At 51.9% G+C, this 14,553-nt stretch overlaps 1 protein-coding gene across 2 annotated transcripts; it reads right to left on the bottom strand.

The window, feature by feature from the left end:
- Nucleotides 1-3,602: 3,602 nt before the first annotated feature.
- Nucleotides 3,603-14,521, bottom strand: TRUB2 (TruB pseudouridine synthase family member 2). Of its 2 annotated transcripts, XM_059410662.1 has the most exons (8): nucleotides 14,344-14,521; nucleotides 13,850-13,981; nucleotides 11,817-11,891; nucleotides 10,582-10,643; nucleotides 9,330-9,411; nucleotides 5,715-5,787; nucleotides 5,081-5,217; nucleotides 3,606-4,348 (listed from the first exon to the last, which is right to left on the bottom strand). In XM_059410662.1, the coding sequence occupies exons 1-8, from the start codon at nucleotides 14,450-14,452 to the stop codon at nucleotides 4,023-4,025; spliced, it is 996 nt and encodes a 331-aa protein (XP_059266645.1). In that variant the 5' UTR covers nucleotides 14,453-14,521; the 3' UTR covers nucleotides 3,606-4,022. The 2 variants fall into 2 exon arrangements, with proteins under 2 accessions (XP_059266646.1, XP_059266645.1); XM_059410663.1 differs by lacking the exons at nucleotides 11,817-11,891; nucleotides 13,850-13,981; nucleotides 14,344-14,521 and adding an exon at nucleotides 10,953-11,004 and having other exon boundaries at nucleotides 3,603-4,348.
- Between the last annotated feature and the right edge of the window lie 32 nt (nucleotides 14,522-14,553).

Raw genomic sequence — 14,553 nt, 5'->3', positions numbered from 1 at the left:
CAAGACCATCACTTTCCACTGTTGAAGCCACTTGGTTCATGGTACTCTGTTAAGGCGCCCCTGATAAACAAGCTCACCGTGCCCATCATTCGTGGCTGTTGGCTTCTGAATTCTTAAACAGCCTCAAACAGCTATCTGTGTGTCCTGAAGACCGCAGAAGGGAATGGCCACACCTAGCTGGTTCCTTGGCTGGGGGCTGTTTTTATAGCTCTGGTATCAGAATCCTTAGAGACTTGCCAAAATGCAGACTTGCCAGGCCTTAGCCCAGACCCACTGAATCAGAATTCAAGGTTTGGGGCCAGAATCTGAATTCTCAAAGGTCTCTCCACCTTTTTTCTTTCTTTCTTTTTTTTTTTTTGAAGATTTGTTTATTTGACAGAGAGAGTGCACATGAGCGAGGGGAGGGTTGAGGAAGGGCAGAGGAAGAGGGAGAGAGAATCTTCAAGCAGACTCCCTATTCAGTGCAGAGCCCAACACGGGGCTCAATCTCACAACCCTGCGATCGTGACCTGATCCGAAATCAAGGGTCGGACACTTAACCGACAGAACCACTGAGGTGAATTGGATCTTCTTTTTCCCGTAGACTTTTTTTTAGAACAGTTGTTCACAGAAAAATTGAGAGGATAGTACAGAGAATTCCTGTATCTTCAGCACGAACTTGCCATACTGTCGTACTATTAACATTTCACATGCATATTTGTTAATGAATGAAACTGATACGTTACTATTAACTAACACCCAGAAATTATTTATTTTCCTTTGTTTTTACCTGAAGTCCCCTTTTCTGTTCTGGGGTCCCATAGTACATCTATTATTTTTAAAAGATTTTTTAGAAAGATTTATTTATTTATTTATTTGAGAGGGACAGAATGCAAGAGAGAGAAAGAAGAGAAAGCAAGAGCAAGCATAAGAGGGGGAAAGTCAGAGGGAGAAGCAGACTCCGCACCAAGCAGGGAGCCCCATGTGGGACTTGATCCTGGACTCCACGATCATGACCTGAGCTGAAGGCAGTCGCCCAACCAACCAAGCCACCCAGGAGCCCCATTTTCAAAAGATTCTAGTTATTTATTTGTCAGAGAGGGGGGAAGGAAGTATGAGCAGGGGGAGCCGAAGGTAGAGGGAGAAGCAGGCTCCCTGCTGAGCAAGGAGCCCAATGCAGGGCTTGATCCCAGGACCCTAGGATCATGACCTGAGCCAAGGCAGATGCTTGACTGACTGAGCCACCCAGGTGTGTCCGGCCCCCCCCCACCCCCCCCACCCCCACACACACACACTACCTCTAGTGGGCACGTCTCCTTTGGCTCCTCTTGGCTATGGTGGTTTCTCAGACTTCACTGCTTTCGATTACCTTGATAGTTTTGAGAACTACTACTCAGGTATTTTATAGGATGCTGCACTGCCAGAATCTGCCCCATGTCCTTCTCATAAAATGGGGGCTCTGGGTTATTGGGAGGAAGACCACAGAGGCAAAGTGCCATTTTCATTACATCGCAGCAAGGGGACATATTATCAGCAACAGGACTTACCATTGTCACTGTTGACCTTGATCACCTGGCTTGATCACCTTGATCACTTGACAAGTTCCCAGCTGATTTTTGTGCCAGATAAACAGGAGGAGATGGGCAGAATGCCTGTGACTCGGTGACAACTCTTTTCACTGTTCAGAAGAAAGGAATCCCACTAACCCGCGTACTCACACAGAGCACAGGTCTGCCTTGCAAGTCCCCGGGGCAAGCACCTGACTATGATTTGTCACAACCCCACCAGGTAGGCAAAATCATTATCCTCATGTTATTATTATTATTATTTTTTTAAGATGTTACTTATTTATTTGACAGACAGAGATCACAAGTAGGCAGAAAGGCAGGCGGGGAGTAGGGTGGGGGGCGGCAGGCTCCCTGCTGAGCAGAGAGCACGATGTGGGGCTCCATCCCAGGACCCTGAGACCATGACCTGAGCTGGGGCTCGATCCCACGACCCTGAGACCATGACCTGAGCTGAAGGCAGAGGCTTTAACCCACTGAGCCACCCAGGTGCTCCCATTATCCCCACGTTATGTTTGAGGGAGCTGTGCTTCTGAGGCCCCACGGCCAGAAACCAGCCAAGCCACATTTGCTCAGCCCTGCTCTGAGCTCCACACTGCCCCCTCTTGAAGGCAAGGGTGCCTGTGGATGAGGCCTCATTTCCCAGGATGACAGCGGTGGGGGAGAGGAGGCTTCCCCTTAGGGCCCAGACTGGAACCCTAGCCAGAGGCCAACCTGCTCATTCTAGCCCAAATGTTCTGAGTGGGAAAATATCCACACAGATAGAAGTTAAAAGAGAGCCAGGCCCAAACAAACAAACAACAAACAAAACAAAAAAACACCCAATCCACTTGGGATCAAGGTGTCCAAAGCCTAGGAAAATCAAATTGGCAGGAAAAAATGACTAAAAAAATTTTTTTCGTAAAGATATATTTTTGTGAGAGAGAGAGGGCACATGCAGGCACGCACGAGGGGGAGGAGGGTCAGAAGGAGAAGCAGGCTTCCCAGTGAGCAGGAAGCCCCATGTGGGACTCAATCCCAGGACTCTGGGATCACGACCTGAGCCAAAGGCAGATGCTTAACCCACTGAGCCACTCAGGTGCCCAGAAAAATTGGTTTTTGATCCTTTTCCTAAGGGTATTATAATAGAGGCTTTTCAATTTTTTTTTTTTTTTAAGTAATCTCTATACCCAACATGGGGCTCGAACTCACAACCCCAAGTTCAAACATTGCATGCATGCTCTACAGACTGAGCCAGCAAGGCTCCGGAAGAGTAGAGCCTTTGGCCCTGTATGCCCCATATTTGCTTAGCCAGTCCCTTATTGATGGATGGTAATGTGTTTCCTATTTGTTACTATACATTGTAGCTATCACCTTCTAAGTACCTAGAACTGTCTGCAACTTATGCCAGAAGACAGATTCCTGAAACTGTAACTGCTGGGTCACAGAAGTATTTTTAATTTTGACACATAGTACTACCAAGTTACTCCTAAAAGGTTACTAAATTGTACCTTCCCCTTCCTACCAATAGCACTCACTGCCCATTTTCTCACATCATCACCAATATTAGATATCCTTTCTGTTCTTTGGAAAGGCAAGGAAAAGTCATTATCATTTTCATCTGTAGGTCTGTCATTGTTAGAGAGACTGAGTATCATTTCTGGTTTTTAGTGGCCATTTGGAATTTTTTTTTTTTTTAAGATTTTATTTATTTATTTGATAGAGATCACAAGTAGGCAGAAAGGCAGGCAGAGAGAAAGAGAGAGAGAGGAAGCAGGCCTCCTGCCAAGCAGACAGCCCGATGCCGGTCTCAATCCCAGGACCCTGGGATCATGATCTGAGCTTGACTGAGCCACCCAGGTGCCTCTGGATATTCATTCTTCTTCTTCTTTTTGTTTAATTTATTTGACAGAGAAAGGTCACAAGTAGGCAGAGAGGCAGGCAGAGAGAGTGGAGGAAGCAGGTTCCCTGCAGAGCAGAGAACCCGGTGTGGGGCTCGATCCCAGGACCCCGAGACCACAACCCAAGCCGAAGGCAGAGGCCTCAACCCACTGAGTCACCCAGGCACCCCAATTTTTTTTTTTAAGATTTTATTAATTTATTTCTCAGAGTGAGCACAGGCAGACAGAGTGGCAGGCAGAGGGAGAGGGAGCTTCCCGCAGAGCAAGGAGCCCAATGTGGGACCTGATCCCAGGACCCTGGGATCATGACCTGAGCCGAAGGCAGCCGTTTAACCCACTGAGCCACCCAGGCGTCCCTGGATATTCCTTCTTAAACATATTACAAGTATTTTGATCTGTCTTATCACTTATCATCTGTTCCTCCATAGGAAAAGTTTTTCCTTTTCCGTGGGGTCAAGTCTGTTGATCTTCTTTCATACAGTTTCAGAATTTTCTGTCACATGTAGAAAAGCTTCCCTTACTCTTGTATTCCACAGTAAGCTGTTCCAGCTCATGAACAATTCTTATCCATCCACTGTCCTGCCAGCCGCGGGGTCTGTCAATGCCCAGCACAGCTTTCCAGCCCCAAGGCAGAGCTCGGCCCCCTAGAGTCCCAGGGCCGGCCAGGATCCTGAAGCTGCTGGGTGCCCAGCCCTGGCCCCAAGCTCCTCTCCAGCTCTGCAGCCACCCGGGGAGCTGCAGCCTGGATGGCATCCTCGATGCTATGTAAGTCCCAATGGGTCCTCAGGAGGGCATCGTCTAGGGTGAAAAAGCCATCCCGTGTGCGCCGCACTTGGGAGCAGACGGCGGTGGTCTTCAGCTCCAGGCCGATCTCATGTACCAGCCTTCTCAGCTGCTTCTGTGTCTCATGCATGCACTGCACCTCTGTCGGGGACATACAACAGATCCCAAGGCTGGGTGCACAGCCTCCGGTTGGTTATCTTATCTAGATCGGCACCGGAAGACCAAGCTCTCCAGGGCTTTGCTATTCAAAGCGCAACCCAGGGGCCAGCCCTTAAGGTTGATTAGATGTGCAGAACCTTGGGTTCCACCCAGACCTGCGGAATCAGAGTTTGCTCCCCATCCCCCAAGACCTTCAGGGGATTTGTGTGCAGGTTAACTTCCAGAAGGCAGCTCTAGTCTAAGACTTAAGGCTCATCTGTAAAATGGGTGGTGAGGAATCTTAAGAGATAATGTACTCAAGGTGCTTATCATTGGGAGTCCCGGTGAGCACTCCAGGAGCCCTTATGAGTAAGGAGGAGAGAGAAGGAAGGAGAGAGGGGCTGAGCTGGGTGGGACTGGGGAGGTGCGGGCGGCCGCTGTCTGATGGCCCACGGCAACTTGAAACATTGGGACACACCGGAAATGAACCACTAAGTATAAACTTGCTCGCTAAGGTCGGGCTTCAAAGCTAACTTGGCAGCAGATAGGACAGGATTTGGTCTGTGTGCTCTGTGATGGGCCAAGTTCAGTCCAAGGCTGAGAAGGCAGCTGGCCGCTGGTGCCGTAGCCAGCAGACACCAGGGCAGGCATGCTCTGGTCTCTGCAAGGGCATTCCACAGTGCTCCCCAAACCCAGGAGCCCCGTCTCATGCTCCAACGTCCTGCGGCAACTTACGTATGAGGAATTCCGGAGGCGCAAAGTGGATGCACTGGATGGCCGTTACCAGCATTGGGGACTTGTTCATGGGCCGGACCAAGCCTCTCACAGCCGTCTCATAGGCCTCCTGGGTCTGCAAGTCCAGGCTGGAGTACCTGGGCATCAGAAGAGGCTCGCATGGGGTGGGGAGCCGAGCCCAGTTTACCCCTGGCCCTGCCCCGCTCATGAAGAGCTTCCCTGAAGCTTTTCCTGCACTTTCCATCTTCCCTGCCCCTCCAATCCCTAAACGCAGGCTCTGGCCTCCTCCGCAGTCTCCCTAGCTTCCAGTCAAGGGCATGCTGCCCGCTCCCGCCCACTGGCTCTAGGTCATGTGATCTGGGTTCCTGGCTTCCCTCTCCACTAAATCATAACCTCTCACTGAGGCTAGCTGGGGTCTCTCGATCCCCCCTGGTCTCCCCAGGGGCTGGCCTGGCACAAAGAAACACTTCTGGGTGCTGTGGAAGCAAGGGCTGGTCCAAAAAGAAAAGTCCTTAGAATCTGCCCCAGGGTGGGCGGAGCCTACAGGGAGCCCAGGGGGCACTTCTCACTTCTTACTCTCCCAGCACCCCCTCAAGGGTCCCTTTCAGGAGAGTGTAGATGGGGCCCCACTTACATCACCAGGGCCTTCTGATGGGAACCCTGGATCAGGGCCAGGATTCGGTCCAGCTTCTCTCTGGTCACATGATCTGGAAAGGCCAAGGGATGGTCAGCCCCCCAGGGCCTGCCGAGGACAAGCCACAACAAGCTGGCAGACTCCCTTCCCTCAAACCAGCCCCATCCTTGGAACCTGGAGGGGTCCGAGGGCATCCTTTGGTCCCAGGGCTTCCACTCAGGGACTTGAAAGTCCTTTGAAACTCTTACGAAAGCCCAGGACCCCCTTCTCACCCTTCTCAGAACGTTATGCTTGAACTCAGCATTGTGGGGACATTTTTTGAGGGGCTCACAGACTCCAAGTTAAGCATACTTTCTTTGGGAAAGGAGGCTCAAAGCTGTACTATGGCTTATTCAACATTCTAAGCCAGGTCCCCCGAGCCTCAGTCTGTCTGGGTTTTAATATGCCAGGGCCCCTGGGAGGGAGAGTGCCATCTGTCTGAACGTAGACACAGATGGCAAGAGGCTCTGCCTGCTGGTCCCACTGAGTGACTAGGACAGGCAGCAGCTAGGCCTGGGGATTCTCACAGACTGCTAGGAGGCTGACCCTGGGGCCTATCTGGGCCAGAGTTCTGAGCACAGGTGTGGTGACCAAAGGTTTGTCAGCTCATGAAGAGCCCAGACCTCTGACCTCCTCTGTCTGGCTTTCTTCACGCTGCTGTTCTACCTGAAATGGACCCACCACCACTGCCTCCCCCCTCCTTGACAGCCCAGCTCAAATGCAGCCTCCTCCAGAAAGCCCTCCTGGACCATGTCACTTCTTTACCCTGCCTCCTGCAGCTCTGCCCTTGGGTTTCTGCCCAGCATTTAATTTGCTTTGGTTTGGGACACGGGGTGGCTTAGTCGGCCAAGTGTCTGACTTCAGCTTAGGGCATGGTCCTAGAGTCCCAGGATGGAGACCCACATCGGGCTCCCTGCTCAATGGGGAGCCTGCTTCTCCCTATGCCTGCAGCTCCTCCTGCTTGTGCTCTTTTTCTCTCTCTCAGATAAATTAAAAAAAAAAAAAAATCTCTTAATTTACTTTGGTTTTAACATTATTTTTTAGTTATATAATTGACATACAAATCTTCTTTAAAAAATATGTTTTTAGGGGCGCCTCGGTGGCTCAGTGGGTTAAAGCCTCTGCCTTCAGCTCGGGTCATGATTCCAGGGTCCTGGGATCGAGCCCCGCATCGGGCTCTCTGCTCAGCAGGGAGCCTCCTTCCTCCTCTCTCTCTCTGCCTGCCTCTCTGCCTACTTGTAACCTCTGTCTGTCAAATAAATAAATAAATAAATCTTTAAAAAAAAAAAAAAGAAAGAAAGAAGTATGTTTTTAGGGGCACCTGGGTGGCTCAGTGGGGTAAGACTCTGCCTTCGGCTCAGGTCATGATCTCAGGGTCCTGGGATCGAGCCCTGCATCAGGCTCTCTGCTCAGCAGGGAGCCTGCTTCCCCCTCTCTCTCTGCCTGTCCCTCTGCCTACTTGTGATCTCTCTGTCAAATAAATAAAATTTTAAAAAAAGAAAACCAAACCAAAAAAAAGTTTTTACAAGATTTATTTGAGAACGAGCACGTGCATGCCGGAAGAAGGGGGAGAGGGAGAGCATGTTAAGTAGGCACCCCTCTTCTTTAAGATTTAGATCAGGGGGCACCCGGATGGCTCAGTGGGTTAAGTATCCAACTCTTGGGGGCGCCTAAGAGTTCTGCTGAGGATGGCTCAGTGGGTTAAGTGGTTAACCCGGATGGCTCAGTGGGTTAAGTATCCAACTCTTAAGGGCGCCTAAGAGTTCTGCTGAGGTCGAGATCTCAGGGTTGTGACATCAAGCCCTGTGCTGGGCTCCACGCTCAGTGTGGAGCCTGCTTACGGTCATCTCCCTTTGCCCCTTCTCCCTGAATGCACGTTCTCAGTCTCTCTCTCTCTTTCTCTCTCTCTTAAATAAATAAATGAATAAATAAAATCTTTACAAAATAGAAAAAAGGAGAAAGAAAGAAATTTAGCTCAGCATTACTAACAAGCATCTCCCGTCATCCAAATTCCCACTGCCTCCCAACCAGAGTCAACCTGGTAACTGTCTCTGGATGTGTTTTGGATGCTGACACACCCACCCGTACGGATTACACAGTGTTACTCTGCCACGGTCTTAATCCTGTGCACAAGATGCAGAGGTGTGTGTCAGCTCTCCCTGCTAGAATGAGTTCACTGAGCCTGGGGACCCCATCTGATTCATCCTATATCCGCCCCCCAAGAGCCTGGTCCATGGCTGGTGCCCAAAAACATCTGTCAAATAAAAAAATGTAATTGGGGGTGCCTGGGTGGCTCAGTCGGTTAATCTTCTGCCTTCAGCTCAGGTCACCATCCCAGGGTCCCGAAATCGAGCCTCACATTGGGCTCCCTGCTCAGCAGGGAGTCTGCTTCTCCCTCTCCCTCTGTCTGCCACTCTGCCTACTTGTGCTGTCAAATAAGTAAAATCTAAAACAAAACAAAACAAAAACATAATTGATCTTACAGAAAGTGTTAGAACATTGGGAGTGTAAGAAGTGAAGAATGAGGGACGCCTGGGTGGCTCAGATGGTTAAGCGGCTGCCTTCGGCCCGGGTCATGATCCCAGCGTCCTGGGATCGAGTCCCACGTGGGGCTCCTTGCTCAGCAGGGGGCCTGCTTCTCCCTCTGCCTCTGTCTGCTATTCTGTCTGCCTATGCCCTCTCTCCCTCTCTCTCTGACAAATTAATAAATAAAATCTTTAAAAAAAAAAGAAATGAAGAATGAGCCATCCAACCATCCATCCATCCACCTATCTACCCCCTTCCAAGTCCCAGGCTCTGCACTGCGTAGAACCATAGGCGTGGAATGACATGGTCCCTGCTCCCATGGGGACAGTGTGGGGTGGGAAGACAGATAATAAATAATCACTAATCATGGGGCACCTGGGTGGCTCAGTCAGTTGAGCATCTGACTCTTTTTTTTTTTTTTTTAATTTGTCAGAGAGAGATCGTAAGTAGGCAGAGAGGCAGGCAGAGAGAGAGAGGAGGAAGCAGGCTCCCCGGTGAGCAGAGAGCCCGATGCCGGACTCGATCCCAGGACCCTGAGATCATGACCTGAGCAGAAGGCAGCGGCTTAACCCACTGAGCCACCCAGGCGCCCCGAGCATCTGACTCTTGATTTTGGCTCAGGTCATGATCGCAGAGTCATGGGATCGAGCCCCACATGGAGCTCTGCACCCTGAGCGTGGAGTCTGCTTGAGATTCTCTCTCCCTTGCTGCTTCTGCCCTTCCTTCCGCTCTCTGTCTCTAATAAATAAACTTTAAGAAATCCTAATCATTAGTTGGTTCCAGTTCTCAGAGCCCATCTAGTTCATCTGGGGTTAGAGGAGCTTCCCTGGGGAGGTGACATTTGTGCCAGGTCGGGAGGCAGAGGGAGCGCAGGGCAACTGTACCTGCCAGACAGAACGATGTGCCCACAGGCCTCCCACAGCCAGCCTGAGCGTGCTGGAGTCAGCGGGGCCTGCGGGGCCGGCGTGGGGGTGAGGAAGCACGGGAGAGCAAGCGCGAAGGCAGCCACAGCCCTCTCCTCCCGCCGCCCAGGCTCCTCCCGGCTCTCACCATATGTGGACTTCTCCACCAGCCGCCCCTCGTCACAGAAGTCATCTGTGGCTTTGCCCAGGAGGCCCCGTACTGTGTAATCCTGCAGGGGCAGGGAAGGAAAGATGTGCTCAGAGTCCCTGCTCACCTTTAGCACCGAGGAGGGAGGTGCGCCCGGCAGCTCCCATTCCCGACCTTCTAGACAGGCTGCAGATGTAGGGTCCTCAGGTCTCCCCGCAGGGAGCCAGGCACTCAGCCCCAACTCAGCCACCCCACTGTCCCCCCCAGGAAGGGTGCCAGACTCCCCTTTGACAGCAAGCACCTGCCCACAAAGGGCGGTGACCATCCTGTGCCTCCTCGTCTCTCCTCTCTAACGAGACCTGACAACTGTTCAGGCCGGGCCCCTCCCAGTGCACCCGGTTGGCTTCTCCCCAGCCTCCAAATACGATCCGTGTGGCTAGCGGCCTCTGCCACACAGAAGTGATGACAGCAGCAGCGATAATTTACAGAGCATTTACCATGCGCCAGTGACTGTGCTAAGTACAGTGCATGTAACTTAAACTTCAGAGTGACCCTAGAGAGGAGGTACTCTTAGCGCTCCCATTTTACAGATGAGGAAATGGAGGAACACGAGCGTTAAGTAATCCACCCAGGGACCCACGGCTGGCAGAGGGACAGAAGTCGGTTTCAAAAGGAAGCCATCTGGCTCCAGAATCTGTGCTCTTAACCATTAAAAATGGAGGCTCCCTAACACAGCACGTCTGTCCCCTCTCGTGGTGCCAGACTCCACAGCCCCAGGCCAGAGACAAACTCCCTGATGCCTGGATGGTGACATCCACCTCTCAGTTTTGGAGGTGGGGAGCGGGGATAGAGTGGGGTCACGATCAGGCTCTGGCCCTTGGACAGATCCAGATGCAAACAGCAGTTCTGTTCCTTACAGGCTACGCGACCTGCGCAAATGACATCCCCTCTCTGTGCCTCAGTGGTCTCATCGGTGAGGTGGGTTAACAGCAGATCCCACTTTGTGGGGAAGCGGGGAGGCACCCACGAGGGAATCCACGTGCAGTGCTCAGCACAGAGCGGATGGCACGCTGTAAGGCTAGAGGTCATTACCACGCTATCCCTACAGTCTTCTCCAGCACCAGGCCATGAAACAAGGCTGGCTGATAACCTGGGTGTTACCCCATCGAGTCCTCTCAGCTTCAGATTTCCTGCCAGTGAGCCCCAGGGAAAGGAGCAGGGGCTGAATGAGTTGTCCCCAGCACCCCCATACCTTGGTGAGGTGAGCGTTGTACATGCTGGTGAGAAGCCTGCGTCCATGTCCCACGCCGAGCACTGGAAGACACCCAGGCTGATCTCACACCAGCCTCCCCCCTTCCCCTTGCCCTGGGACCTCCAGCCCCCACAACCACCACCCGCATACTTCCATCTCCAATGCTACTAAAGCCAGCAAGAGGACAAGCACAGTTTCTTCTACAGGGAGCAAGTGAGCTCCCCGGGGAAGATATGAAATTGTAGGTTTCGGGGCCCACCCATTTGTACTGACTCTGACTCGTGGAGGGGAGGGGCCTTGATCCTTAGTAAGTGCCCCAGGTTGTTCTGATCCACTCAAAAGAAACACACCAGTAGCTCAGTCACACAGACCTGCCCTCAAATCCGGGGTGGCTCTAAGCATGTCCATCACCCTCCTTGGGCCTCAGGCTCCCCATCTGTAAAATGGGGATACAAGATACTGTCTGATCCCTGTGTGTGTTGTGAACACTGAGGCAATGCGCAGGAAGTCGTAAGCATAAAGGAAGGGCCCAATAAAGGGGCATTGTGGCCGCTCCCTGCCTCTTCCTGCCTGTTTCTCCCTCTGGCTGAAGGAGAGAATGACCCTCCATTCACTACTGGAGCGGGAAGACAGGGAGAGGGAGCATGAGATCATGTCTGCCTGCCTGTGCCCCAGGAAGTGAGACCAGGGGGCTGTGACTACCGCACATGGAGGATGTGGCCACCGCCTGACCCTAGGGACACAGATGGCTCGTGACTCAGGGCTTTGTGTGTCCAGCCCCAGCGACATTCAGACCCTGGCCAGTGGGGCCAGAGTCACGCGCTTGGCTACCCCACACAAGTGATGACAGTTTTTGCTCCCTGGACCAGGGGCGGTCACTAGCCACGTGAACCAGACCCAGTCACCTAAGCTCCTGGACCCTTCTTTTCTTGGTGAAAATCATAACCTACTTACCTAATAAGGTTGTCATGAAAACACGTGTGTAAAGGGCTTCACACTACATGTGACACGCAGACATCACTTGATAAAGGTGAACAATTATGACATCCCCCCTTCTACTAGCTGACCAGACCTGGGGCAGGAAGCAGGGAAGGCAAGCAGTGGCAGGCAATGGCTGTCAGGCTGGAAGTGGGCGGGGTTCATGGTAACTCGCCCCCAGCCCTCACCTCCCCCCACTCCCAGGGTCTTCTCCCAAGACTGTATCACTGCACCCCTGGGCTCACCACATCACCTACCAAGCACCCCAGATGCTTGGGCATCCAGCCGGTGTCCCACGCCAATCTTCAGGCTGGTGCATGCTGGTCCACAGACTAGAAACAAACAAACGGGGTCCCTTTGCTCCCTGGACTGCTGGATCCAGCCTCCAGGATGACTTCAGCCTGCGCCATAGCTTCCTCCCTAGGATGTAGCCTCATGGAGCCCAAACGAAGAGCAGTTTGGACTCTCAGGCTTCCCCACTGCAGAATCTGGCACCTAGAACCATTTCCTCAGTTCCCTGGCTCCAGAAAAAGGGCCTGTTACTCTGCCTATCATCGTTCCCCCAGTGAGAGGCTTTGAGGGAACTAGGCAGAACACTGGGACCCAACTTTCCTGCTCAGCGGCAGCAGAGGAGAGTCCTGGTCACCCCCAGTAAGAAAATGGAGGTGGAAAGTTCCTGAAGGTGGGGTATGGGTCCCAAGTTCTAACCCTAAGCCCAGAACTCACCAGGTGCTCAGGAAATAACTAATGAGGGATGCCTGGGTGGCTCAGTTGGTTAAGCATCTGCCTTCGGCTCAGGTCATGATCCCAGGGTCCTGGGATCGAGTCCCACACTGGGCTTCTTGCTCAGCGGGGAGTCAGGCTTCTCCCTCTGCCTTTCCCCTTGCTCACACTCTCTAATAAATAAATGTTTAAAAAAATTAAAATAAAAACATTGTTTAAAATCTGCATCAAGGGACGCCTGGGTGGCTCAGTTGGTTAAGCAGCTGCCTTCGGCTCAGGTCATGATCCCAGCGTCCTGGGATCGAGTCCCACATCGGGTTCCTTGCTCCGCAGGGAGCCTGCTTCTCCCTCTGACTCTGCCTGCCACTCTGCCTGTGCTCACTCTTGCTCTCTCTCTCTCTCTGACAAATAAGTAAATAAAATCTTAAAAAAAAAAAAAATAAAAAAAAAAAAATAAAATCTGCATCAATTATACAATGACGCTATAAAAAAAAAAGAAAGAACGTATGCAGGAATGAGCCAGAAGCATATACGTTTCCACAGAACAAGAGGTATTGGGGGAGGGATACGGGATGGTTATGTGCCTACTGAATCCAGGCTTTGTTATTTAATGTCAACACTGAGCCTCAGTTTCCTCATTTGTGAAATGAGAACAGGACCCACCTCACATGTGATGAAGATTTAATGAAATGGTACTTGGTAAAAGCTTAACATGGTATCTAGTACAGGAGAGATTCTCAGAACATACTTGTCACTGCTATACTGTAGAGTCACTAAATATCACTGCCAAAGGATTTTAGTAGTTTCTGGCTGAATCCCTCAGTCTTCCTAATCTTGTCTAGTGACAGGGAGCTCACTACAACTAGTTCCATTCTTGGGCAGCTTTGCTGAATAAAAAAGTCACTCTTGGGGTGCCTGGGTGGCTCAGTGGGTTAAAGCCTCTGCCTTCAGCTCAGGTCATGATCCCAGGGTTCTGGGATCGAGCCTCGCATCAGGTTCTCTGCTTGGCGGGGACCCTGCTTCCCCTTCTCTCTCTGTCTGCCTCTCTTGCCTACTTGTGATCTCTATCAAATAAATAAATAAAATCTTTAAAAAAATAAGTCACTCTTTCCCAAGAACCCCAAAGTCCCGCCTTAGGACTTCTACCTGAGGGTCTCAATTCCCATCTGGAATCCCAGCATAGCTAAAAGGGCCAGAAGCTACAGTCCGAGCCAAATCCTCAATGATCCCCCTAAAATCAAGAAAATAATATTGTGTGACATAGGAAAATTATATGAAACTCAAATGTCACTTTCCATAAATAAAGTTCTTTTGGAACACAGCCAGGCTCACTGCATTCCATATTGCCTACGGGTTCTTTGCACTACAATGGCAGAATCGGGCCTGCAAAGCCTAAAATATTTGCTATCTGGCCCTTTTGCAGGAAAATTTGCCTATTCCCCGTCAAATCCTTCATCCCCGCTGTGGCCTTTCAAGGGACAAGAGTCTGAGCATGGACAGGGACACTGACTCTGAGCACAGACTGCCTGGGAAATGACACCCAGACGCCTGCCTCAATGTGCCTTACCCAGCGGATGGTTGGTGAGGGTGGGCACACTGGTGGCGGTGAGAGTAAGCGCCTTCTCTTCACCGTCCCCCACGGGGCCCAGCAGGAAACGAACACGCTGCTCAGGAGCGGGAGCCTTCCCAGCATTGACACCTGAATACACAAAGGTCAAGACATCAGGTCAGTTCTGTCCAGACACCTGGGGCAGGTGAGACTGGGAGGTACGGGGACGTGGAAGAGAAAGTCCACGATGTAGCGAACAGTAGCAGTTAAGAAACAGGCGCGGGTTCAAAATCTGACTCTATTAACCTATGACACCAGACAATACCGTTTAGCCGTCTGAACGCAGGGGAAAGTGAGGAATAACGGAGTGTACAGACTCCTTGATTAGGAAAGCGCTCCGCTCGGTCCAGGGGCCTGGGTCACAGAACCTCATTTTGCTGGGAGGATCGGAAGCGGAGATGGACTCCCGGGAGAAGGGGAGCAGGATCGTGGGTCTGCTTCGAGGGGCTCACCCTTCAGAAGCTGCAGCTCCACGGTGTCCCGCACGTGCTTCCATTTCAGCCCCGGGGGCTTGTAGACTGCGAAGAGCCCGTGCAGCCGCGCCAGGCCGCGGGACCCCATCCCCGAAGCCCGCGCAGCGCCCGCTGGTGAAATAGCTGCACCCGAACGGAAGTGCCGTACGGTCCCTCTCCCAAATGTAGTCGGGACCATGGGGGCCGCCA

This window comes from Mustela nigripes, chromosome 9, assembly GCF_022355385.1.
Source record: "Mustela nigripes isolate SB6536 chromosome 9, MUSNIG.SB6536, whole genome shotgun sequence".
NCBI classification, from domain to species: Eukaryota; Metazoa; Chordata; class Mammalia; order Carnivora; family Mustelidae; genus Mustela; species Mustela nigripes.
The sequence above is the reverse complement of the archived record's forward strand: the minus strand, read 5'-3'. Positions and strand labels throughout refer to the sequence as shown.